This window comes from Scyliorhinus canicula, chromosome 3 (assembly GCF_902713615.1).
Source record: "Scyliorhinus canicula chromosome 3, sScyCan1.1, whole genome shotgun sequence".
Lineage (NCBI taxonomy): Eukaryota > Metazoa > Chordata > Chondrichthyes > Carcharhiniformes > Scyliorhinidae > Scyliorhinus > Scyliorhinus canicula.
In genome coordinates, this window is record NC_052148.1 from 179,716,415 (window position 1) to 179,742,021 (window position 25,607).

The 25,607-nt window shown below is 47.8% G+C and overlaps 1 protein-coding gene across 4 annotated transcripts in view; it reads left to right on the forward strand.

The window, feature by feature from the left end:
• The window catches only part of prdm5 (PR domain containing 5), a 432,322-nt gene that overhangs the window by 402,444 nt on the left and 4,271 nt on the right, over positions 1 to 25,607 (forward strand). For all 4 annotated transcript variants that reach the window (XM_038791835.1, XM_038791837.1, XM_038791838.1 and 1 more), the window contains one exon: positions 6,495 to 6,599. In XM_038791835.1, coding sequence (XP_038647763.1) covers positions 6,495 to 6,599 — 105 coding nt within the window. The remainder of the gene's footprint in view (positions 1 to 6,494; positions 6,600 to 25,607) is intronic.

Below are 25,607 nucleotides of genomic sequence, written 5' to 3' on the forward strand. Positions count from 1 at the left end.
AACACTATAGAGGCAAATACAGGAAGGTTAACAAAACAGAATTTTAATTCCAAGATTAACTAAGCATGGTGTCAATCTGTAACAGGTTGTTTGTTTTTTTGACATAGCTATTCTGGTGTTCTCTAAGAAGATTATTGTCATTAATCGATGCTAATATGTTTGCTATTGTCCTGCCCGAATACACCAACTATTTTATGATTTTTTTAAACCAAACATCAAGTGGCTATTTCTGCTGGAAGTCTTACTGTGCTTAAAATTCCATATGCCCTCATAGTTTATGCAGACTTTATGAAATTACATTTCTTTAAAGTCATTGTGGAAATCAGAGACAGGTTCAAATTTGACTCAGTTAGAATTAGGCTCAGTATCCATATATTAATATCTAAATAATGTCCCCCTAGGGAGTATTAAGCTACTGGATAACATTTTTTGTTTTAGTGTGCTGCATTCACGGCACACTCCAGGTTTACCATGTGGCTCCATAATTTAATGTTATGCCTTGGGCAAAGTATTTTTTTAAATTCAGACCTTTGTATTTGCATCTGTTTCATTTCAACCTGTTTCTCTTTTTCTTCCAGTTTTCTACATTTGCCTCCTGTTGCCCCTTACCTGGGTATGAGTCCACACCTGCCCAGGTGCCTTCTGCTATCATATAGAAGTTGTCATTTGTGAGCTTAGATAATGGATGTTGGCAGTCTATTTAACATGGCTGGGGTCTTAATGCAGTCCTTTTCCCAAAGTATTCACATAGGCACCCCTCCCCACCCCTAATAGGCAACTGATGGAACCAGTGGTACTTCTCTGTATTTCAATCTACACTGGCCAGCTCATTGCAGACTTGCATTCATATAGCACCTTTAACAATCTTGGGACATTCCAGGGCCTTTTCAGCTAGTTAAGTGCTTTAATCACTGTTGTGATACAATAAACAGGACAGCCAATTTGCACAGAGCCTGCCCCTGCAAGATTTAGACTGAAAATGACTCATTCCAGATCTGAATGTTTCAGCTACTCCCAACCTTTCTCAATTGAGTTACTGGGAGATTTTTGGCTTTTTACTAGCAGCACCTTTGACAAATAGACTTTTGATTTCCGAGGTTGATCTCATTATCTTGAGGAACCCCTTTGCTGTTTCTGTTGACACCTCAGACACACACCAGGATAATGCAAGGTCTTTGTAACTTGTATCACGATAATTACATTTAAGAACATCTAAACTTGCCTGTAACATGTATTTCTATGTCCAATCTCTGATGTTCTGGCAAGTGGTTTCTGTTAAGCCTGTAGAAATGAAGGGCAGAATCTACTGGCCGCATCTCTTTCAAGCGCGACAAGGCCGTTAGATCGCAGGAGAGGCGAAAATCATGAACTGTACCGGACGCCGATCAGTTTGCGATCTAACTGGCCGGCGATCGAACCGGTCCGCTCCCGTTGGCGAGATGAGGAACCCACCGTGGCATTGCGAGATATTCACCAATTGGATCCAATCTCCATGTCACTAATGGGAATGATCCCTTATTTAATGGCTTCACGTGATATATCCAGCAAGTGGTCAGGCAAGCGCCAATTAGTACACCTTTTTTAAAACGTGAAGCTGGCAAAATGGCTGCTGTGGTGATCTAAAGCGATGAGTAGCCATCTTCGAAATCGGACAGTGAGCCCGGGGACATTGGGGTTGCTGGTTCAGTGCTCGGAGCCAAGACACTGGGTGGGGGGGATGGGGAGATGGACGGAGGGAACAGATCCCAGGGGGAGACTGGCTCGGTCAGAGGGGTGGACCGCCATCCATAGGGAGGTCGTCCCTGGGCGGGAGGTGGGGGGGGATTTGGTGCCCCAGTGCTCATGAGTCGCCCATGCCACCCCCTGGATCAACTGCACCCATAACAAGGGTAGCTCCGGCTACTGCCTATCTGTCCCACCAACCACCCATAACCTCCATTGACCATGGCAGCCTCTGGGTGCACAACTCAAGGCTATTGCTAACAGGGAATTGGCAATACTAGTAATGCGAGCATTTCGCAGCTCCCAAGTGGACTCCCGTGAGTAGACATGCCAGGTCACAGGTGAGAGTCACTGCCTAGCATTCCAACCAGACCAGGAGGCCTGGACACCTTGCCTGAACTCCATATGCTTCAGCACCACAGAGGCAGAAACAAACACCCAAATGCTGGGCCTCAACACTGGGGACCTCCCTGTAACCAGAGGGTGGGTGTGTAGACCGAGAAGGGAACCAGCACCTGGTCCAGGAAAGGTCACCAGTGGATGTCTGCGGTACAGGGTCTGGGGTCCAGTGACCGGGGGCTCCTGCTGTGGCTGGCGGTGTGTGTGCAGGGCATGTTGTGTGGCATCCTAAGGGGTGGCAGGGGATGTGAGGGGGTAGTCATGGGGGACCGGAGTACCAGACTGGAAGCCAAAATAAAATCACTGTCCCTCACCCTAGTCAATTCCTTACAAATATTACATGAGGTGAATGATATACTGGACCCTGCAGAAGTTGCCCTCGCAGTGCTGCTGGCAGGCCAGGCACCGGAGAAGGCTGTGGCAGCAGTGTCGACAGAGGCTCGAGGTGGCAGCCCATGTGCAGGGGTCAGCCCCACACCCTGAGGACCCAGCCGCCCATCATGCCAGGGAAGGACTCGGAGGAGTAGGCCGGCTACGGCCCAAGTTGTACAGGCATCGGTGATCTTTCGAACAGATGACGGACAGTGTGCGCCGCAGGAGACTTTGTCTCAACAAAGAGATGGTGTGGCACCTATGCCATGTCCTTGTGGACTTGGCACCATGTGAAGTAAGGGTATACCCACTCCCAGTGGCCGCCAAGGTAACCGAAGTGCTAAACCTTTAAGCCTCAGGATCATTCCAGGGCTCGAGTGGGGTCTTGTGTGTCATAGTCAACAGCCCACAAATGCATCCGTGAATTCACAGATACACTGTTTGCCCGGGCAGCTAACTATGTAAACTTTGACCTGGACCAAGCCCAACAGGATGCCCGGGCAGCAGGATTCACCACCATCGCTGGGGTGCCCCAGGTCCAGGGGGTAATAGATGGCACGCATGTCGCTTTGCACACACTGGGGCATCATGGAGAGCCCCTCGTCAACAGGAAGGGTTCTATTCCCTGAACATCCAACTTGTGTGCGTGACCACCACATGAGCATCATGCATGTGAGTTCATGCTTCCTCGGGATTATGCACGACAGCTACATCCTGGGGCGGTCCGAGATCCTCGACACCTTTGAGGGACACCCAGTATGACCGGTTGGCTCTTGGGGATAAGAGGTACCCGATGAGGACCAGGCCAATGATGCCAGTGCAGAGGCCTGAGACTGAGGCGGAGACCCTATATAATGAGACCCAAGCGGCCATCTGTGCTGTCACTGAGCAGTGCAACGGACTGCTGAAAATGCGGTTCCTCAACTGCTCTGGCGTTGCACTGCAGTACATCCCCTGGAGGGTTGCCATTTTGTGGTCATCTGCTGTGCCTCACACAACTGGCACAGCAGTGGGGCGACATGCTGGAGGAGGTAAACATGTGGCCACCTCTGAGGAGGAGGACGGGAAGGCGCCAGGCCAGGAGGGGCCTTCCCACCCACCATCTCACCACACCCATGCCACCATCCCTCAACCGGCCACCTCACCTGGGCTGGTTTAGCTCACTGAGTTAAATCGCTGGCTTTTAAAGCAGACCAAGCAGGCCAGCAGCACGGTTCGATTCCCGTACCAGCCTCCCCGGGCAGGCGCCAGAATGTGGCAACTAGGGGCTTTTCACAGTAACTTAATTGAAGCCTACTCGTGACAATAAGTCATTTTCATTTCATTTTCACCTTCTCCCACACCCACCAATTCCTCCTTACTTCCCATTTTCTCTTTTCCACCCTCCCAGGGTCAGTGTTACATCACTCCGGGATGATGGGTCTGTGTCAGCACTGTCAGCGGGTCCAATCCGAAGGGAGGAGGGTGATGATAACCCGCAATGAACTGAGCACTGGTGCTCCTCACTCTATGCCATAGTATGACTCCTGTCTGTCTGCTAATGCGCGCTGACGCCCATCACCTGCACACGGCATATCCCCACCAATCCCAACCTAGTCTCCGCCCCTGATGGAGCTCAGCCATGGCCATCACTGACTGAGCCATGGCCATCACTGACTGAGCCATGGCCATCACTGACTGAGCCATGCCTTGGAGACCCCCACTGATGGTACTGAAGTCGTGCTGTAAGCTCTCCACTGCTATCGCCATCCTAGCAGTGTTCACCTCAGTGTCATGTATTGTCGGTGCCATCTCCTGCGCCTGCAGCCTTTGGGATTCTTCCAATCGGCTGTGGACCTGCTGGAGTGTCGTTGACATCCCCCTCTGAATCTCATGGCAGCACCCTATCGACTGCATCAGCTCCAGGATAGGCTGCTCCAGAAGCTCAGCATCTGCATAGGATTCAGCTAGGTCCTGGGATCTAGCAAATCTCCGACTGCTGTCTACCCTGGACGTTTCTGCCTCCACCTGACGTGCTTCATCAACTATGTGGTGCTCACCAGATTGTGCCCCAGAAGTCTAGCCACTATTTTCATGTACCGAGGTGCATGTGTCTGCGTTGGTGGAGATTGCGGATGACAGCCTTGAGGCATTGTGGTGGCATCCTCGGAGCTCTCCTCCGAGGTGTTCTCGTGGCTTGGGTCCACCCGGGATGGGCCAGCACCATCGAATGGAGATCCTGTGGGGGGATGGAAATATGGTCAGTGGGAGAAACGGATCAACATGCTGGCATGAACAACACATGCATGACCGGTCATCTGGGCGGGGCCAGTGAATACTCATCTCTCCGTCATTGGCCAATCTTGATGCCAGTGACTAATATGTCCTTGGCCACCCCGTAGCCTCCAGGGCATGTTCCTCGCAATGCGTGATGACCCTTAGGTCCGGGACCCCAACACTCATCTTGTCCCTCTCCCATCCATTATGGGCCAACTTCTCCTGCGGGGTCACAGAGAGGAAATTGTGAGTCGTGCATGTCATGCATCATGGGGGAGGGGGGGGGGAGTTGGGCACTGCTGGGCATGGGTTGCTAGGGTATGGTGTGGTGCTGGGCGAGGCAGTGCCAGGTGTTTGGCCATCACCGGGAGATGGATGACAGGTGGGACTAGTGCCAAGGGGCCAGCGCTAACTAACGTGCGGCCCTGTGGAGGTCGTTTAGCTTCTTGTGGCACTTGGTGGCGGTCCACCTGATCACACGCCCCATGCTGACAGCCGCTGACACTTCCTCCCAGGCGACATTGGTTGCCCTGTGGCTGACGCTCCAAGTCCCTTGGGGGAACAGGGTAACCCGTCTGGACTTTACCGCTTCCAACAATCTGGCCAAGGCGACATCTCTGAATCGCAGCACTGGTCTGCTCGGTGGCATGGCTGCATGGCGTGTGGGGTTTGCTCCGGCAAATCGGGATCTGGCGGGCACGGTCCCGACGAATCAACCAGAAGGATAGTCATTTGTGGCTTATAGCCAGTGGAGCCTCGTTAATTGGAGCAATTAATGTTAGATACCGTTGACGGGTCGGCTGTCGGAAACACCCGGCATTTCCTGCTCGCTACCACACTTCAAGCTAATTTGGTTAGATTGTTTCTGAATTAAAGAGTACAGATTTGGTCATTGCATAAAAGTGTTCCTAAATGTCGTGTGATCAATATTGGATCAGCTTTGTGCCTTTGTTGTTTCAAATTTCTGTGTCAATAAGGGGCAGCAGGGTAGCATGGTGGTTAGCATAAATGCTTCACAGCTCCAGGGTCCCAGGTTCGATTCCCGGCTGGGTCACTGTCTGTGTGGAGTCTGCACGTCCTCCCCCTGTGTGCGTGGGTTTCCTCCGGGTGCTCCGGTTTCCTCCCACAGTCCAAGATGTGCGGGTTAGGTGGATTGGTCATGCTAAATTGCCCGTAGTGCCTAATAAAAGTAAGGTTAAGGGGGGGGGGGGGGTTTGTTGGGTTACGGGTATAGGGTGGATACGTGGGTTTGAGTAGGGTGATCATGGCTCGGCACAAACATTGAGGGCCGAAGGGCCTGTTCTGTGCTGTACGTTCTATGTTCTATGTTCTATGTTTACTAACAAGAAAGCCATTTTTTTTAAAGTTGTACTTTGAATCAGTAGAACTTGAAACCATGAATAAATATGCATTTCCTTGAGAATTTCAAGTTAATTAAGTGCATCTGCAAAACAGGTAGATATCTTTTTTTCTGTTTAATCTAATCTACGGTGTTACACAGACAGCATAAACTGAAGAAACTCCTCCAATGGCAGACATAACTGTTTTATTAAATTACTGATGGGTGATGATAAGAAAATCTGGAGAGTTTGATTTCTCAGCCTTGGTTGATGAGTTTTCACTTGTCGGGCCGCTCCAAGGGGAAAAAACGCCCAAGTTCCCACCACCAAATTCCTCTCCAGCAATGTTTGGGTTTCTGTGTTGCCTTACTTTCACTTTTTCACATTGTCATTTTTTTCCCCCAGGAAAAACCTTACCAGTGCTCAGAATGTAACAAGGCTTTTAGTCAGAAAAGGGGCCTGGATGAACATATGAGGACCCATACAGGAGAAAAGCCATTCCAGTGTGATGTGAGTAACTGAGTCTTTATTTATTTAAGATATTGATTGTTCCATTTTGAAAAGACAGCATTAAGTAAGCACTTGATCTGGGTATATAATGAATCAAATATGATGCAACATTTCCCAGCATTGTCCTGAATAATCCTTCCATCTCAGTGCTGTAGCCAGTTACTTTTCAAATATTTGTGTAATTAATGTTTACATATTTACAAAGAGTTCTAAAACTATCAATGAAAAATAATACACAAAAAGCCCAAAATGCAAAGATATTTGCAAAACTAAGTATGAAGAAGTAGTGGCGAAAATCACTATAATGCTATCTGACTAGCTGCATACCATGTTATACAATGGAGATAAAAAGTATGCTCTAATTTATAAAGGCGACAACTCGCAGAAGTTATATAGAACTACATGACTCCTTCAGATTGTTTTGTTCGTGGTGAAAGTGAAACTGGCAATATTCAGATTGCTATTTAGTCGCTTCCTCTTATTTTCTTGATTCAATCTGCCAATAACAACTCTGCTTGTCAAAACTATTCAATTTTTCATCTCAAATAGGGCAGCAGGGTAGCATGGTGGTTAGCATAAATGCTTCACAGCTCCAGGGTCCCAGGTTCAATTCCCGGCTGGGTCACTGTCTGTGTGGAGTCTGCACGTCCTCCCCCTGTGTGCGTGGGTTTCCTCCGGGTGCTCCGGTTTCCTCCCACAGTCCAAAGATGTGCGGGTTAGGTGGATTGGCCATGCTAAATTGCCCGTAGTGTCCTAATAAAAGTAAGGTTAAGGGGGGGGGGTTGTTGGGTTACGGGTATAGGGTGGATACGTGGGTTTGAGTAGGGTGATCATGGCTCGGCACAACATTGAGGGCCGAAGGGCCTGTTCTGTGCTGTACTGTTCTATGTTCTATGTTCTAAATATAGGTGAATTCACATAGTTGAGTTAGGTATTCTCTTGATTTAATGTAAAATAGTGGCATAGCTATCTGCACGTTCCCAGTACCAAAGCTAAAATAAATTATGTTCTATCTTTGTGACGTCAATGTTACAACAGGAACATTCAACAAAGATTCACATATAACTTTAATTTGTCACCGACTGTAATGATGCAACTTTGGTTCTAATTAGTTGAGATTATCACAAGTCATATACGAATTTTAAGGTATAGCAACTCATTATAACATTAACATATCAAAGTGAAACTTGTATGAAACAGGAATTACATGCTACCAACATTTCCTTATTTGCTGTGTTCCTGAGTTGTGTATCTTCATTCAATTACCATTACCAATGTCAGAATTACTTTTAATGCACATTTCAAATCATCACGGTGTCCATACCATGGAAGTGCTGCATTAATGCTACAAAACTGCATCAAACACCTAGGACCCGATTCAACCAAATGGGAACAAAATCCCGTAGTGAGCACATTTAGCTGCGTGTTTCCCAGCGCTCGCAGCGCCGAGAAATAGATGGCTATAAAATGCCACTTGCGCTAAATAAGGCACCGCAGCAGGGAATGCATGACCAAGGCTGCACATAGCTCTGCTCGCCGGAACTCCACAGTGTAGCAAGAGATCAAAATGGTGTCCCAATCTCTGATTCCCCCTGACGCGACCCCCAATCCCCACCCCAAGTCCCAATGCATTATGGGAGGTGCCCAATCCCCCCCAACGCCTGCACAGCTCATTAAATCTTGCAAGATGTTGCAAGCCAAGTAGATCCCGAGAGCGGGGTGTCCTGGCTTCTATGGGCCAAGCTGTGCCGCGCCACGCTGCTTTTTTTGAGCGCTGTGTGGCCATTGGACCACGCCCCTAAACACCCAATGATTTTCACGTTCAGCCTTTGTTGCGTACGTTTTGTGCAAAGGAGAGCCCGTGTATTAAAACGAGCTGGATATATTTTGTTGCAAGAAGCTTACAGGCTGAGGAAATTGTGATGTCACCATGCTCAAGCAATTTCTGCAGTTCCACTTTTGAGGTTTTCTAGGTCATATTTTCACTCTCTCTCCAATAGGACAGGTGAACTCATATAATTAGGCAAAAGTAAAATACTGCAGATTCCGGAAATTAGAAATAAAGATAGATAATGCTGATGAGGCAGCTTCTGTGGAGAGGGAAACAGTTATCTGGCGCGATTCGACCAGAAATTTCTACTTTGGGTGAGTTTAGCAGGGTGTTTCTCGCTGGCTTTTTGGGTGAGATCCACACCGCTATTCAATCACACTTAAGTCATTTTTAGGAGCATTGGACAGCTTCTCCAAGCCACGAGATTTTTTCAATACTGGGGAGTTGAACTCACTGGTGAGACTGGCTCCCTAGAGATTGGGCCGCCATTTTGAAAGGGTGCCACGATCTCCAAGTGAGCTTGAGGGTCCCTCACAACCCCCACCCACGGGCAATGCCACCCCCTGCACACATGGGCATTAACCCCCCCCCGCAAGTGAGGGCATCCGCTATTGGGTCGTTGAGGCCCTCCTCCATTGCAGCCTTCTTTCCCTCCCTTTGGGCATCTCCCCCCCCCCCCCTCCCCCCCCCCCCCCCCCCCCCCCCCCCACTTCCCGGACCTCAAACCTTAACCTCCCCCCCCCCCCACCAACATTTATGAGACTGCCTTTCATACCTGCCTTTCATCCCCCGCCCCCACCCTTCATACCCCTCCATCCTCCCTTTCATGGTCATGGCCCCCCTCAAACCCTTGGCAATGCCACCTGAGCATCCTGGCACTGGCACCCTGCAGTGTCCCTGCCAACTTGGCAGTGCCACCTGGGCACCACGGCAGTGCCAAGGTGCCATTAATCTGGATCTCGCCCAAAAAGGGCAAGAAGCAGATCGTGAAAACTTGCAAGTGTTTAGGTGAATCTCACAAGACATCACCGGGTTCACGAACCTCGGGAGAGGCCTCTTGCGAGATCACCAGTCTTGTTGCATCACAAAGTCGAGCATGATGAAGCCGGTAAATCATGCCCAAAATTTCAAGTCGATAATCTCTTGCCATTTGGGCAGAACCTTGGAGCACGTTTGGTGTCATGGAGCAATTAATCGGGTGGCAGGTGAAGGGACTCAGTTGGCTTCCCACCTCCACCCCAACTAACTCTGTGGTCAGAAGGCCCGTGGACGGCCTTCCCGCTCCGCCACCAATTGAGGCAATTACTGCCCACTTTAGGGCCTCACCCCACTTCTGCTGGTATTAACCCAGCGGCAGCCAGAGAATTTGTCATGCGTTGAATCTGCCGAACAAACCCCAGCTTCAGCCCCTTTCCCACAACTCCATTCCCACCATCACTTGCCTATACTTGGGTCCCTCCTCAATCTGAAACTTTGCGTGGGATTTAGAACTGGCAGTAGCCATCCCTCAACAGTGGTGCTGCTGAATACAGAAATGGACCTGGCCTCTTATTGGCCAGCAACCTTTAGTGGCTAGGACCTAACAGTGACCCAAGTGGGAATTGAACTCGGGTCCCTGCCATTGTGAAGCAACAGTGCTAACCAGTGTGCTACCGTGCCACCCACGTGGTGGGCCTTCTCGGTAAGAGGTGGCTCGCAGATCTTGTCAGCTGTCCAACAGGCTGCTGAGACCCTGTGTTGCTGTGTTCTGTGTGCTTACTGGTCATCCTGTGTGTCAATCACTGCCTGTCTGCACTCCATCATATACATGGATGTATATTATGACAGTATATCGCCAAATTAACATGGGATGCTGCCGAGCAAATATGTGTGCAGTCAATGGCAGCTTGCACCATGAGAATGCTTGAAATCTGAGCAACCACTCATGCTTTCTTCGCCTACTCATGTCTTGACAAGAGGGAATGAAATCAATTTAGCTCTCTTTGAAAAAAAAATCTTCAGTAACATCCCTTATGCAACAGTGGAAAGCAAACTGTCAGATGTTGCTCAAATCTGATCTCCAGCAACAACCTGTCAGTTGTCAGGAGCCAGATGTTTAAAAATGAATTAACTTGGTTACCTTCATAGCCACTGGCAATGCTATCTTTGTCCTCCATTCTCTGCCAAAAACCTGTTTAATTATTACTGCAACCAGAAGAAATCCATCAGCAACTAAGCTGTAAGCAGCTGATGAGCCATTGAAACAGTCCTGCTGGGGAGTGTTGGAGATCGTTATTCCTTAGAGTATGTTCAAATGTGTGAGTTTAGGAGAGGCTGGTGCATTTAACTGCAGAAGAGCAGCACTGGTGTCAAATCAGCATTTCATGCTCCTTGATCATAGGGGCAGCACGGTGACACAGTAGTTAGCACTGCCTCACAGCACCAGGGACACGGGTTCAATTCCAGCCTCGGGTGTCTGTCTATGCGGAGTTTGCACCTTTTCCCTGTGTCTGCGTTGGTTTCCTCCGGGGGCTGCGGTTTCCTCCTCATAGCACAAAGATGTGCAAGTTAGATGGATTGGTCGTGATAAATTGCCCCTTAGTGTCCAAAAGGTTAGGTGGGGTTACGGGGATAGGGTGGAGGCGTGAGCTTAAGTAGGGTGCTCTTTCCAAGGGCCAGTGCTGACTCCATGGGCCAAATGGCCTCCTACTGCACCATAAATCCTATGATGCTGGATTATGATTTGTCCGCTCTGCAGAGTTCCGGCAGATGTTCATCGGATGAAATGGCATCCTGTGCACTTTGCATCACAAATGTACATGGGCATCACAGAGGCCATTTTGAAACTCTCAGGGCACACTTAGCACTCTAATAATGGGGACTACTAAGCCCAACTTCTCACCTGAGGAAGCTGAATTATTACATCTGCTATATGTATTCTTTTAGCAATGTAATCCTTGCCATTCGCTGTATTTTGGAAGTTCTTTATGAGTTGAACGGGACGAAGCACAGTTATCAGAAGTGGAATTTGGTCACTAAAAACAATTTTCCTACTGGTAGTTTAATACTGGCACAAAAAGAACCCATAAAGTAAGCATCTCCTTCATTTCATTTTCACTTTCAGGAAGATCAACTTGATTTAAAACTAAAAGGTTGTTCGATGCATTGTCAGATTCCATAATTGTAGGTTGAGAAGTTACACGCCGAACCATTCTGGTTTTCAGAAGCTTTTCACCATGTCCCATTTTGGAGTATGATTCATTCAGTGTGCTGAGAAATTAACTGCGGTTTGACAAAGTGTCAGTGTGTTCCTTACAGCATTATAATTTAACCAGTTTCTAACTCTATATATAGGTGGATGTATACAATTTGAGGAGGGCAGTTGCCCCAAGTCATTTCATATGCCTTTCATTGGTTAACTCAGGAGCAGCATTCGTACAAGCCTGGAAGATTATAAGATAGAAGTTGAAAGACTTCATGGCTGGTGAAAAATTCCATCAATAGTTTTAGGGCTGTTGCGCGTTTTACTGGAGTGTATTAACACGCCTCCGTTTAAAGGCCGTGTGCTTAACACTGCTATGGCTCTGTGTATGTAATTATGCTCAGGAGTCGCCAGGTGCCGTATTTAGACACCTCACAAGTATATCAAGGTCAGGTTCAAAGTAATAAATCTATACACCGATTAGTAAGTCCAAACAATTGATATTTATTATGACAAATATAATAAATACACATGCATACGCTAAAGAGACTAACTTACTTCTAATACTAAACAACTAAAATACTTATCTAGACAGGAACAGGCAAGGTCAGGGAGCAAGGCCTTCGTCCCGTTCTTGGTCTGCAACTCTCAGGTATTTAAAGTCGTCAGGGTCTAGCAAAGTCTGGATCCGGTAGCGATCGTTGTGGTGGCACTTACAGTTCGATGGCTGATGCTCAACGGCCGGTGCTGAAACTGGAGTCAGGATGCGATGTAACGAGTCTGGGCCGGAGTCTGGAAGCAACAGACCGAACCATGTGCGGGGTCTACTTTTATAGGTCCCCCAAAGTCTGTGCCCCTTCGGGGCGGTCTTTTACCTGCCATGTATCGATTGGGCCTTTTCCCAATCGATATCTTCCAAACCCCCCAATCTGAGGGTCGCTTCTCGATGGGTGGTGCGGTACCTATGGTTCTTTGTGTTGGATACTATGGTGCCGTTCTGTCTGGGCGTCTACTCAAAAGTATCCATTCATACTTAAATGTTTCTATTGTGTGGGATCTGGATCTGGATCACCTCATTACTATGTAGATCTTGTTGCCATTTACACCTTTGGCTGACACTCTGCACCTGGCCACAAACTGGTTTCTGTACGTGCAGAATGCTAATTAGTCTTCTGCAAACTGCTTGTCCTTGCTAAGACTGTTTTCTCCCTGCAGCCTTAGTAGTTCTCCATTTTGTAGCCCAGTGTCCATCTTAGGTGGCTACAGGGCTTTGTTTCTGACTCAGAGTTATGTCTTTTGTGTGGTAAAACTGAAGAAAGAGTGCAAAAAGAAGAGTTTGATGAGCGGTAAACAATATAATTACTGTACACTCCTACAGCTATTGAACATTGAGTGTAAAGAAGGTTCAGTTCATCAGCTTGGGCTGATAAATAGCAAGTAGCCACATAATTGCCATGTAATGAACATCTCCAACAAGAGAGAACCTAACCATCTTCCCCATGATATTCAATGGCATTACCATTACTTAATCCCCTACCATCAACATCCTGAGATCTACTTAACTGAGAAAAACTTAATTGGACCAACCATGTAAATACTGTGACTACAAGAACAAGTCAGAGACTGGGAATTCTTCACCGTGTGGCTCACCGCCTCACTCTGCAAAGTCTCTCCACTATCTACAGGCACAAGTCAGGAATCTGATGGAATACTCTCGCCTTGCCTGGATGAGTGCAGCTTCAACAACATTCAAGAATATCATCACTATTCAGGGAAAAGTAGTCCGCTTGATTGGCACGATATTCACCACCAATGGCAGGAACATACACCACGTGTAAGATGCACTGCAGCAATTTGCCTCGATTCTTTTCAACCGCATCTCCTAAACCCACAATTTCGACAACCTAGAACAAGGGCAGCAGGTACATGGGAGCAGCATCAACTCCATGTTTCCATCTAAGTCACACATCACCTTACTTGAAATTATATCGTTGTTCCTGCACTGTCACTGGGTTAAAATCTGGGATTTCCCTTTCTAACTGCACAGTGAATAAAGCTGCACCAGGTTTGCTGCTACGGTTCAAGAAAGTGGCTCCCCACCAACTTTTCAACAGTTCGGCAATGGCCATTAAAGGCTGTTTTTTCCAGTGCTATGATTCCAGTTGATGTTATAACTGGATGGAAAGATCCCAGAATGCGACCCTAAAGACCGTAAATTATTTTTTTTATAAAACGTGGAGGAACAGAGTCACAGGACCACTAATTAGTTTTAACAACAAAAAATGTATTAAACATGAAAACATTGAATTATAATACATTACCGCTTCAACCCCCCCCCCCCCCCCCCCACCTTATCTTCACAACTACAAACAAATTATAAGATTGATATGGATTATAAAGTGCACCTTATGCTACAATTGTCTCTAAGACCCCACCGGTTGCATAAGGTTTTGTTTTCGGTGTTTGCACCTCTTCCTTCAGGTTTCCTTTGTCTGAAAGGCACAAACTTCGAGTCCAGCCACCAATTTCCACAATTATTTCAAATAATGTCTCTCAAACTGTAGTAATTTTCACAAACCTTACCACTACTGTGGATACCTTTCTGGCTTCTCATGATCCAATGCCTTTTCAACTCTGTGACTTTACTGAACAGTAATCTATTCTGGTTCCCTGCTTCCTCTGTTCTGTTAACTCCAGACATCTTGGAAATTTCTCTTCATTCCTTTAGTTTCCTTGACTAGCTGGACTTAAGATTGCTGTCATCTGTTTTCTTAAGCATTACTCTATAGTATTTTTTTTCTTCTAGCAAGGCTGAGAGATGGTCTCCCTTTAGCCTTCTAAAGCCAACTGTTTCTAGCAGAGCTTTGATAGCTGCCTATTCTCTCACTATTTATCCCCAACTGCAATCAAATTAGCTAAACTAAAACTTAAAAGCTTCTCTACCTTACAAGGACCTAGTTGCTAAGCAACCACTGCTGGTTTATTTACTCTTCATGCCATCGCCCTCTCTAAGCACAATAGAATCACAGTTGGAATTGAAACCAACTTTGTCCAGCATGAATTTAATTATAGATTTTATCCTTCCAGCCACAGAAGCATTAATGAAAACCCACTTAAAACTATGTTCTATTTCTAATGTTTACCAACACAAATATAAATCCCTTAAAGCTATATTGCCCACAGCCAATGAACAAATGAAATAAACTTTGGAACAAGTTTCATTCAGTGCTTTTTATCCACCACTGACAATGGGAACAGGAAAAATCAAATCTTAAAACTTTTTGGCTCCTCATTTATTTTCCGGACTAGGTTCCCTATAAATATTTTATTCTCTCATGCAGAATCTATGGGAGTCTCTTTATATATCGAAAATAATGCAAGTAAAGACCCGAGGACCTGGTCGTTGATTCTTCAAATTTCTTGTCCATTTTTAACTCCCCCAATTTTGAAGTGTGTTCAAGACAAGAAAGCTGACATGAAGGAAGCACCGAATGATTAATAATCAAAGCAAAATGTTGGGATGCTGGGTTATATGATTCTCATAGAATTTACAGTGCAGAAGGAGGCCACTCGGCCCATCGAGTCTGCACCGGCTGTTGAAAAGAGCACCCTACCCAAGGTCAACACCTCCACCCTATCACCATAACCCAGTAACCCCACCCAACACTAAGGGCAATTTTGGACACTAAGGGCAATTTATCAGGGTCAATTCTCCTAACCTGCACATCTTTGCTTTGTGGGAGGAAACCGGAGCACCCGGAGGAAACCCACGCACACACGGGGAGGATGTGCAGACTCTGCACAGACAGTGTCCCAAGCCGGTTTCGAACCTGGGACCCTGGAGCTGTGAAGCAGTTGTGCTATCCATAATGCTACCGTGCTGCCCTGATTCCATAGCAGGATGTTTTATGTGTGTCAGCAAGGACAGGCTTACAGAATTGTGTCATCTGTTTCAATGAGGCCTCCACCTACTTCATGAAACAGTGTCAGTTGCAATCAAGGCTGTCACTTCTCTCAATGTTTTTGCCTCACCTTTGTATTTATCCCAGTTTAGCCAAGGGTTCATTTGCATTTTCAGTCAGTTAATAGTCCACAGCATGTTATGGGTGATCACAATGTTTTCTATTTTCTCAATGATTAGTAATGGTTGCACAATTTTACTGCCTTGCTAGAGTTTGTGGGGGAGAAAAAGATCAGTGATGTCACAGTGGCACTGCAGTCTCACAGCGCCAGTGGCCTGGGTTGCCACACAATGGTGGCACCATCTCCTGCACCTGAGGCCCGAGGCCTGCCTCCGATTGCCCTTGCAGTCGCAGGAATGTGCCTGACACCCCCTCCTGAAAAGCCTTATGCGAAAAACCGTGAATCTGACAATACCTGAACAGATTGGAACCAGGGAGTTGAAATTTTCAAACAACTCCTTAAAGGTTCTCAGATTCTCAGGGTGGACACCTGATAGAATCTTAGAATTTACAGTGCAGAAGGAGGCCACTTGGCCCATGGAGTCTGCACCGGCTCTTGGAAAGAGCACCCTACTTAAGCTCACAGCTCCACCCTGTAACCCAGTAATCCCACCTACCCTTTTTTTTGGACACTAAGGGCAATTTCGCTTAGCCAGTCCACCTAACCAGCACATTTTTGGACTGTGGGAGGAAACCAGAGCGCCTGGAGAAAACCCACACATACATTGGGAGAACGTGCAGACTCTACACAGACAGTGACCCAAGCCGCAAATCGACCCTGAAGCTGTGAAGCAACAGTGCTAAGCACTGTGCTATCGTGCTGCCCCCACTGTGCTATTGTGCCTCTACTGGATTTGAGGAAAGTCTTGCAGGAGAGTACGGCAACTATGCCATTATTAATACTAATGCACCAAGGCTGGGACCCTTACAAGAACTTTCCTCCATTTGCCCCCATGAGGAACTCTGATCACTAAACCACCCCAGTGGGGCCTCACGGTAGCATGGTGGTTAGCATCAATGCTTCACAGCTCCAGGGTCCCAGGTTCGATTCCCGGCTGGGTCACTGTCTGTGTGGAGTCTGCACGTCCTCCCCGTGTGTGCGTGGGTTTCCCCCGGGTGCTCCGGTTTCCTCCCACAGTCCAAAGATGTGCGGGTTAGGTGGATTGGCCATGATAAATTGCCCGTAGTGTAAGGTTAATGGGGGGATTGTTGGGTTACGGGTATATGGGTTACGTGGGTTTAATTAGGGTGATCATTGTTCGGCACAACATCGAGGGCCGAAGGGCCTGTTCTGTGCTGTACTGTTCTATGTTCTAAGTACTTTCTCAATATTGGCTGCCCAATAATAAAATAATAAATTAGTTTAAAGCTGGACCACCTGATTGTCTGTCTCTCTGGAGGAACACCCTTCGGATCATTGGGATCTTACCAGCCCAAATGAAAGAGTAAACTAATTTGTTAATTCTGACAAAGAAAGACTTGGCGGGCGCGGTTTGGAGTTGGGAAACACATTAATGTGTTCCGGGCAGAACACATTCTAATTAATAGTCTGAATCCTGCCTGCCAAGGACAGGGGAAGGTTATCCCACTTCTACAAGTCAGATTTGACCCCATTCACCAGGCGAATATAATTTCATTAAAGTAATCGTTGGCCACCCGGATACTCAGATAACAAAAGTTGGATCTGGCAAGGCAAAAAGATAAACCCCCAGGGTGTGTCCCCACCCCCCACCCTCCCCAACTCCCAGGGGATTAACCAGAAAGTGTTAGCTCTTAATCAAATTCAATTTGTACCCAGAGAAGGAGCCAAATCTCTTAAGCTTCATTATCTCTTCCATGGTGGATACTGGGTCCGTAATATAAAGAAGCAGATTATCTGCGTAACACAGCCCCTTATGCTCCACCCATCCCCAATTTATCCCCCTCCACTTACTGGAAGACCTTAGCACTAACGCAAGCAGTTCTATTGCTAAAACAAATAGGAGCTGAGACAATGGACATCCCTGTCTCGTACCCCTATTCAGCTGAAGGTAGCCCGAGTTCAAAGCATTTGTGCAAATATACAGTAAATTATAACAATAATATAATATATAATAATCTTAATTGTCACAAGTTGGCTTACATTAACACTGCAATGAAGTTATTATGAAAAGTCCCTAGTCGCCACATTCCGGCGCCTGTTCGGTTACACAGAGGGAGAATTCAGAATATCCAATTCACCTAACAGCACGTCTTTCGGGACTTGTGGGAGGAAAGCGGAGCACCCAATATAAACTTTTGCCTGAATCCAAACTTCCCAATAACCTCTAAGAGATTTCTCCACTCAACCCCATCAAGCACCGTTTCCCCATCCAGGAAATAATCATCTCCAGTTCAGGTACTGAAGAGGGGTCATTTAATAACTGCCGTAAATTGGCCAACAATTGTTGTCAAAAGCCTGTCTGGTCTTCCAAGATCTCCTTGGTGAGGCAGGACTCCAACCACACTGCCAGCACTTTTGCGAATAACTTAGCGTCTGCATTCAAAAGTGAAATAGGTGGATATGACCCACATTCCGTGGGGTCCTTGTCCTTCTTAAGCATTAGGGAAATAGAGGCCTACGCAAGTGTAATGGGCGATGAACTCCGGGACAAGGAGTCATTAAACATATCTAAAATTAGAGGGATCAATTGTTCCGCAAACCTCTTATGAACCTCAATCAGGAAGCCATCAGGGCCAAGACCTTTACCCCTCTGCATCAATCTAAATTTCCCAAGTTCTTCTATGCCCAACGGGCATTCCAACTCTTCCCGCCTCTCCCTCGCTGCCACTGGGATGGATAATCCATCCAAAAAATCAGCCATGACCGAACTCTCCTCCGGGCTCCGATCTATAGAGACCCCAATAAAGTCTTTCAAAAGCCATGTTGACATTCAGCGGGACGGGAACCAGACTGCCACTAGAGTCCTTTATCTGCATAATCTCTCAGGAAGCTGCCTAACGCCTCAACTGATGAGCTAAAGGTAAATGGTCTTCTCTTCGTGTTCATAAAATACACCCCTCAAATGTCGCAGCCGGTCCACCGCCTGACCCATTGACAGTAATTCAAATTGTGTCTGCCGCTTTTTCCTGCTTGCCAGCAACTCTGGGGTTGGAGAAAATGAGAATTGATGGTTACCGGAAGGATGGAGTCTGCCAGCCTCTGCATTCCTCCCGCACAGTCCTCTCCATGTGTGCTTTATAGGAAATAATCTCCCCCTCCCACCACACAGAAGATGAGAGAAACTCACTTTTATTATATTCCCCAATGGCGGTAGACATGCATTCGCAAAATCTTTTGTCCATTAACAATGTGCATTGAATATCCATGGAGGACGTTGGAAAAGACCAGATTCGTGTGCCAAATCCATAAAATGTGGATCTGCTCCAAGAAACCCAACAACACCTTCCCACCCCTGTTGGAGTCTGAGATTTGGACATGGATTCATCCATCCTGGGATCCAAAACACAGTTTAAGTCACCCTGCCCCAGATTAGCTGATGAGAATATAAATCAGGGATGGAGGCTAGCAGCTTGTTAATAAAACCCATATCCTCCCGTAGATATGAATTGGAATGTCCGAAGTGCCTGCCAAAGATGCACAAACAATAACATGTTACCATTGGGGTCTGCAAAGATCTAAGCGACAGAAAATTGATTCAAATTGCTGCTCTCCGGGCCCTACCATCAAAGCCTGAATGAAAACTTTGTCTCTCCTCTGACCCCGCCCCCCACCCCAACCCTTCCGCAATCTTGCCTGGACTCTGACCCGCAAATGAGTCTTCCGGCAGAAACACTATGGGCGGGATTCTCCGTTAGCTGGCGCCAAAATTGGGAAGTACAATTGGGTGGAGAATAGGTTCCGTCGCCAGAATCCCGGTGGGCGCCGATTTGATGCCAAATCATAATTCTCCATCACCTCTACTGCGGCGCCAATGCGATCTGGAACACACATAGAGTAAAGACAGTTTGCTTATCATTTGCAGGCCTGACCCGGTATTCTCCAGGCCTCTGCGATTCCCCACCTCCAATAGGCTGGGTTCCCGACGGTGCGGTTCACTTGTGCTTTTACAAATCGTGAAACTGGCATCGTGGCTGATCAGGGAGAGAGAGGAGGGAGGACACGGAGAGTCCTTACTGTGGGCTGCCGAGCCAGACACTGACCGGGTGGGGGGTCCCTGCCAAGGCCGGGTGGTAGGGAGGGGTGATAAGGGACTGGGGCAGTGTCCAGACACGTACCGCTATTGCCGCAGCCTGCATGGCAACCATCTTGCTGCGCACGCCACTGGCTCTGCAGGGCCCCCCGGCATATAGGTGCCCCCTCCCATTCTCGGCCATAGTCCCCCCCCCCCCCCCCCCCCCCCCCCCCCGCCCACACACACACCCGACAGCCACCCGCTGGTGGGACATCACCAGGGCAACTCACACTGTAGGCCCAAGTGGGGGTTCTGGGCAGGAGCCGCGGAGCATACAACTGGCAAGGGCATGCCAGCCGACGGTACCCCTGGCATCAAGGACGAGCGTCAGGGTCAGGGGCCCTCATGGTGCCAGGAACTGACGAGGTCAGGGGTGTGGAGATGGGGTGGCACTTGGGGGCAGAGCCCGCAGTGCTAACCAGGGCCGCCATGTAGCCCATTGGACCTGATTGGGCATGGGGTATGCACCATGCCAACATGTCGGCCTTTCACCCCCTACAGACAATGGATACTGGAATTCAACCAGCAATGGTGGCCTTCCTGCTTGTCGCTGCAGCACTGGGAGATGCACTGAGGCTGTACGAGCTGGAGCTGCTCGAGGAGGAGGAAGCTGCAGCAGTGAAGCGTGCCCCAGAGGAACATGAGCCAGCCGCCCAGGATGGAGAGTCAACAGGCCGAGGAGGTGGAGGTGCCACGGTGGCGCTGCATAAGGCTTTGCGTATACCGGCAGCGCCTGTCATTCGAGGATCAGCGAACCGGGTATTCTGTTGAAGACTCCGGCTGAGCAGGAAGACAGTGCGACATATCTGCCTGATCCTGGTGCACCTTCCACCGCGAGGTTATGGGGGACGACACCTGCTCTCGGTGTCTGTCAAGGTGACGGTCAGCATAAACTTGTATGCCATTGTATGTCCTTCCAGGTGCCAAATGGGGACCTATCTGGGACTTCACAGACCTCGATGCACAGGTGCATCCATTGCCCACCAGATGAGCCAGGGACAGGAGTGGGGGAAGGTGCTGTGGTGTTCCGGTTCCTCCTCTGCGGGAATCACTGGCACGGGCCCCATCACCTTCTTCTCACTTGGGGTGCCTGCTGGCCCCCAGGGTACTCCATGGGACGGGGGTGCGAGTGGAGCTATCTCCCGAGGCTACTCGCTATCTGGCGCTGCCAGTACTGGGAGCAGGCTCTGGTCTCAAATAGAGTCTGCATGCTCGCGGCCATGGAGCACTGGGAGTGGATCATCTCTGTCTGGGACTTAGCCACACCGCCCATTGACTGTGTCACCACCTTCTGGGTCTGTGTCACATCAGCCAGTGACTGCACCATCTCCCTCTGGGACTGGGCCACCTCCCTCTGTGCCCGCACCATGTCGGCCAGCGCCTGGGCAATGCTGCTGGCGTTCCCAGCTATGGCCTGCTGTGCTGGGCCACACTCAGAAGTGCGATGTTCAGGTAACTCTGGCACATGGCTGCCTGTGAGGTGATAACCCTGTCCTGGGCCTCGGTCAGTACCTGCACAGAATGCCCCAGAATTAAACCTTGCGCCCAAGTCCAACTTGTGAAACATTCAACCCACACAAGATCAAAGAAATGCAAACATGAACATGAACAAGGAAGCCCAACAACTCCCCATATCCACATGCCCACCCCAAACCCATTTTTAACATTTTCCAAACTTCGCTTACCTTCTCTTTCCTCCTCCGCAGCCATGGCAGCCAGTCCCCATTTGTAAATATCTGTAGTAAACTGCACCCACATGACTTCCAACTGAGAGGGGCAAAACATCACAGAAGCCCGGAGCTTACTCGGTCAAACACGCTAATCACATTTAAATGCATGCAAATGCCAGTTTTGCAACTGTGACCGATGCGGGCCGCAAACCCCATTATCGCAACCATCGAGGGACCGGAGCATGGTGCCCGAATTGTCATCAACACCGGGCACTGACCTTGATTTTGGCTGGATGCCCGATTCTCCTCTCGAGCAAAGTTCGTGTTTGCGGTGTCGCGAGGCGGAGAATTTCACCATACATCTATTGCTTCTGCTTAATCCAGCCTGCTTTTTACATCCTTTAATAAATGTGTCAACATGATTTCCCTTTTGTAAAAACTTGTTGACTTTTTCTAATTGTTCTATGTTTTTCGAAGTGCATTGGTAAGATTTCCATTCCAACACTTTCCTGATAACTGTTGTTTGGATAACTGGCCTGTAGTATCCTGTTTTCTCTGCCTAATTATGTGCTTTGGATTATTCTTATCCATGGAAAAACCTCTTGAGTGCCAACAAAGACAGTGTTCATGTTCCCTTCTTGCATGTTATGCCACCTCAGTGGCACCATCGTTCATTCAGGAACCCTCAATCAGTCAGACTTTAAATCCTTTCCCATCATATTGACGTGCATGCGTCGGGGAAGAAACCTTGAAAGGATGAAAATATGGTTAAAGTTTTCCAAATAATATTTTAATAAATGCAAATCCTGTTGGATTATGGAAAGATGAGATTTTTAAAATCTGGAAGAGTTTATGTTTTTAATTATTTCTTTTTGCTATTTAGAGTAGTCAATTCTTTTATTCCAATTAAGGGCAATTTAGCGTGGCCAATCCACCTACCCGCACCTCTTTCGGTTGTGAGGGACAAAACCCACGCAGACACAGGGAGAATGTGTAAACCCCACACAGTGACCCGGGGCCAGGATCAAACTTGGGCCCTCGGCGCCTTGAGGCAGCAGTGCTAATCACTGTGTCGCCATGCTGCCTAATTTTTTTTTCTTATATGAAGCAGAAATTTAATTTAAAGCCTCTATTGACTTGAATTACTTCTGTTGTTTAGTTTGTATTTTGTTTTTTGACATTTAAGGTGCAATCCACCGGCCACGTTGTGCTTTCGCTCAAGTGGGGTGCAGCCGGTGGATGCCAGGAGAGGCCTCCCGCAGATTTCCCTGCAGTCTTCATGCCTCACGGGATCCATCCATATCCTGCCCAAAAGGAGCAGGACCAAACAGCGCACCAAAGCTCGGTTTTAGCCGACTTTGGTGAAATTACCCAGTTTCTAATGGCCTTTCCTGATCTAGCCACCTCCCCAGCAAGGCCGCAGCAGGCGCCATTCAGCACTGGTCCACACATACGTGGACCAGGTGGAACTGTACCGAGGGGGCCTCCCCGGCTATTGGAGGCCCCTGGGTGGTCAAGGTCAGTGCAGGGTGGCTCCCCGGCCCTCCCCTGGAACACAGGCACCTTAGCACTGCCAAGCTGGTAAGAGCACTGCCTAGGTGGCGGTGCAATGGTGCCCGAGTGCCAGGGTAGCACTGCCAAGGCTCAGGAGCCGAGAAGGGCCATGCCCATGAAAAGATGGTGGCGGGTGGGTATGAAGAGTGCGGGGTCTGCAGGGCAGGCAAGTAGGGGCCTCTGGGAGGGTGACTGGTGGGGGTCCTGGAGGGAGGGTGTGGTGGGGTCTGAAGAGGGGCCTCCTGGTACCCCATAGCGGGGTATCCTCACTTGGGAGGGGTGTGGGATAATGCCTTGTGAATGAGGGGTGTCATTGCCCATGGGTGGGAATGTGGGGGACCCACTAGCTCACTTGGAGATCGGGACACCCATTCGAAATGGCAGCCTGATCTCTGAATTCAGCTCCCAGTGCTGAAACAAATTCTAAGTGTGGGCTAAACCGGTGGGAAACTCACCAGAGTCCAAAGAAGTGATTAAATGTCATTGGATAGCGGTGGAGAACTCGCCTGCTGGTAAACTCCCTGAAACTCCCTCCACAAATGAACTTAGAATTGTGCCCCAAGTCTCCAATTCTGGACAGCACAGTTTAAGAAAAATGTCAAGGGATTGGAGAGGGTGCTGAGTGAATTTACAAGAATCGTATCACAGATGAGGGATTATAGTTATGTGGAGAGACCAGAGAAGCTGGATTGCCTTTCTTGGAGCAAAGAAGAGGTGTTCAAAATTATGAAGTAATTTGATGAGTGGAAGGAGAAAAACTGTTTCCATGTGCAGGAGTATCTGTAACCAGACCATTTACAATGCTTGACAAAGAGGCCAGAGGGAGGTTGAGCCGAAACAGTGGAGGAAGCAAATTCAATGTTAACAACTTTCAAGTGACAACAGTGTTTATACTTGAAAAGAAGACATTGCCAGGCTGTGAGGAAAGAGCAGGGAGAGTGGAACCATTGGGATGGCTCTTCAAAGAGCCATCACACATAAGAAGGACCCGAGAGCAGCCTCCATCTGTGCTGTATAATTCTATAATTTTAGGGGGAACAGTTAAATAAGACATTCTTCTGCAGCATACTCACTGCCACACAAAGGTTGCTTTATATAATGGCTGGGGGGGGGGGGGGGGGGGGGGAGAGGGGGGGGGGGGTAGCGACAGCGGGGGTAGTGACAGTGGCAGTGGAGTGCTGCTGTCTTGGGTAGGAAATAAAAGATTCCATGACATTATTCAAAGAGGAGTAGGGGTGTTGTGTTGATCTCGTAGCCACTTACCCCTCAACCAGTGTCAACAAACTACATTTACATTGTGTAAATTATTTCATGGGACGTGAACTTTGCAGGCAAGACCCTGCATTTGTTTCCCATCACGAATTGTCCTTGAGAAGGTGCTGGTGAGTTGCCTTCTTGAACCACTGCAGTCCATGTGGTGTAACTAATCATTTATCTGATATGTTGTTTGTGCTAGTTTGCTGTGCACAGATTGACATGCAATTTTTAAAATTTTAAACATTACCGTGGGCAGCACAGTAGCATTGTGGATAGCACAATTGCTTCACAGCTCCAGGGTCTCAGGTTCGATTCCGGTTTGGGTCACTGTCTGTGCGGAGTCTGCACATCCTCCCCGTGTGTGCGTGGGTTTCCTCCGGGTGCTCCGGTTTCCTCCCACAGTCCAAAAATATGCAAGTTAGGTGGATTGGCCATGATAAATTGGCCTTAGTGTCCAAAATTGCCCTTAGCGTTGGGTGGGGTTACTGGGTTATGGGGATAGGGTGGAGGTGTTGACCTTGGGTAGGGTGCTCTTTCCAGGAGCCGGTGCAGACTCGATGGGCCGAATGGCCTCCTTCTGCACTGTAAATTCTATGAAAAACCTCTTCTAGTTTTTTTTGGCTCATCTTTCCATTATCCAACAGGATTTACATTTATTACAATGCCACTTGGAATTCTTTAGCCATATTTTCATCCTGTTGCGGTTTCTTCCCTGATGCACGAACTTCAGGATCACATTTGTACTTAAATGTAATCTCTGTGACTGCCTTTCAGGGATTCTCTTTAACTCTTTGATAACTCTTTCCCATCTTATACCAGTAAACTCTGGACTCCCTCTGCTATTTTGATTTGTATGCAGCCTCTTTCATCTTCCGTTTCCTTACAATGTTGCGATTTGTAGTAAATTCAACTGGACATTTATGTTTCCAAGAGGAAATATCGTAGTTGTGAAGTCAAGCTAACCTCTTTTTGACCTGAAGCTGCTTATTACCCAGTTCACCACTGCAGTGGCAAATATTTGGTGCCAATTTTCATAAGGCAGATGTTATTTCTTACAGATACAGATCATTTTGACAATAGGATCACTGCATTGAACCTCTGATAAAATTTATGCATGTCTGTACTAATAGGTTGTAAAATAGTCCGATTGTTGCTTTAAATATATCATTCTTATTTTTGATCATTGATTTCAAGGTCTGGTAATCTTGACAGGAAAATTAATTAAGACGCTTTTATATTTTTATGTCACTATTGGAGGAGCTAATGTACTGTAAAAAGCTAAAGTATGATAAAGGCAAACAAATCCTAGTTAGGAATTTTGCTTATGAATTATTTTGAT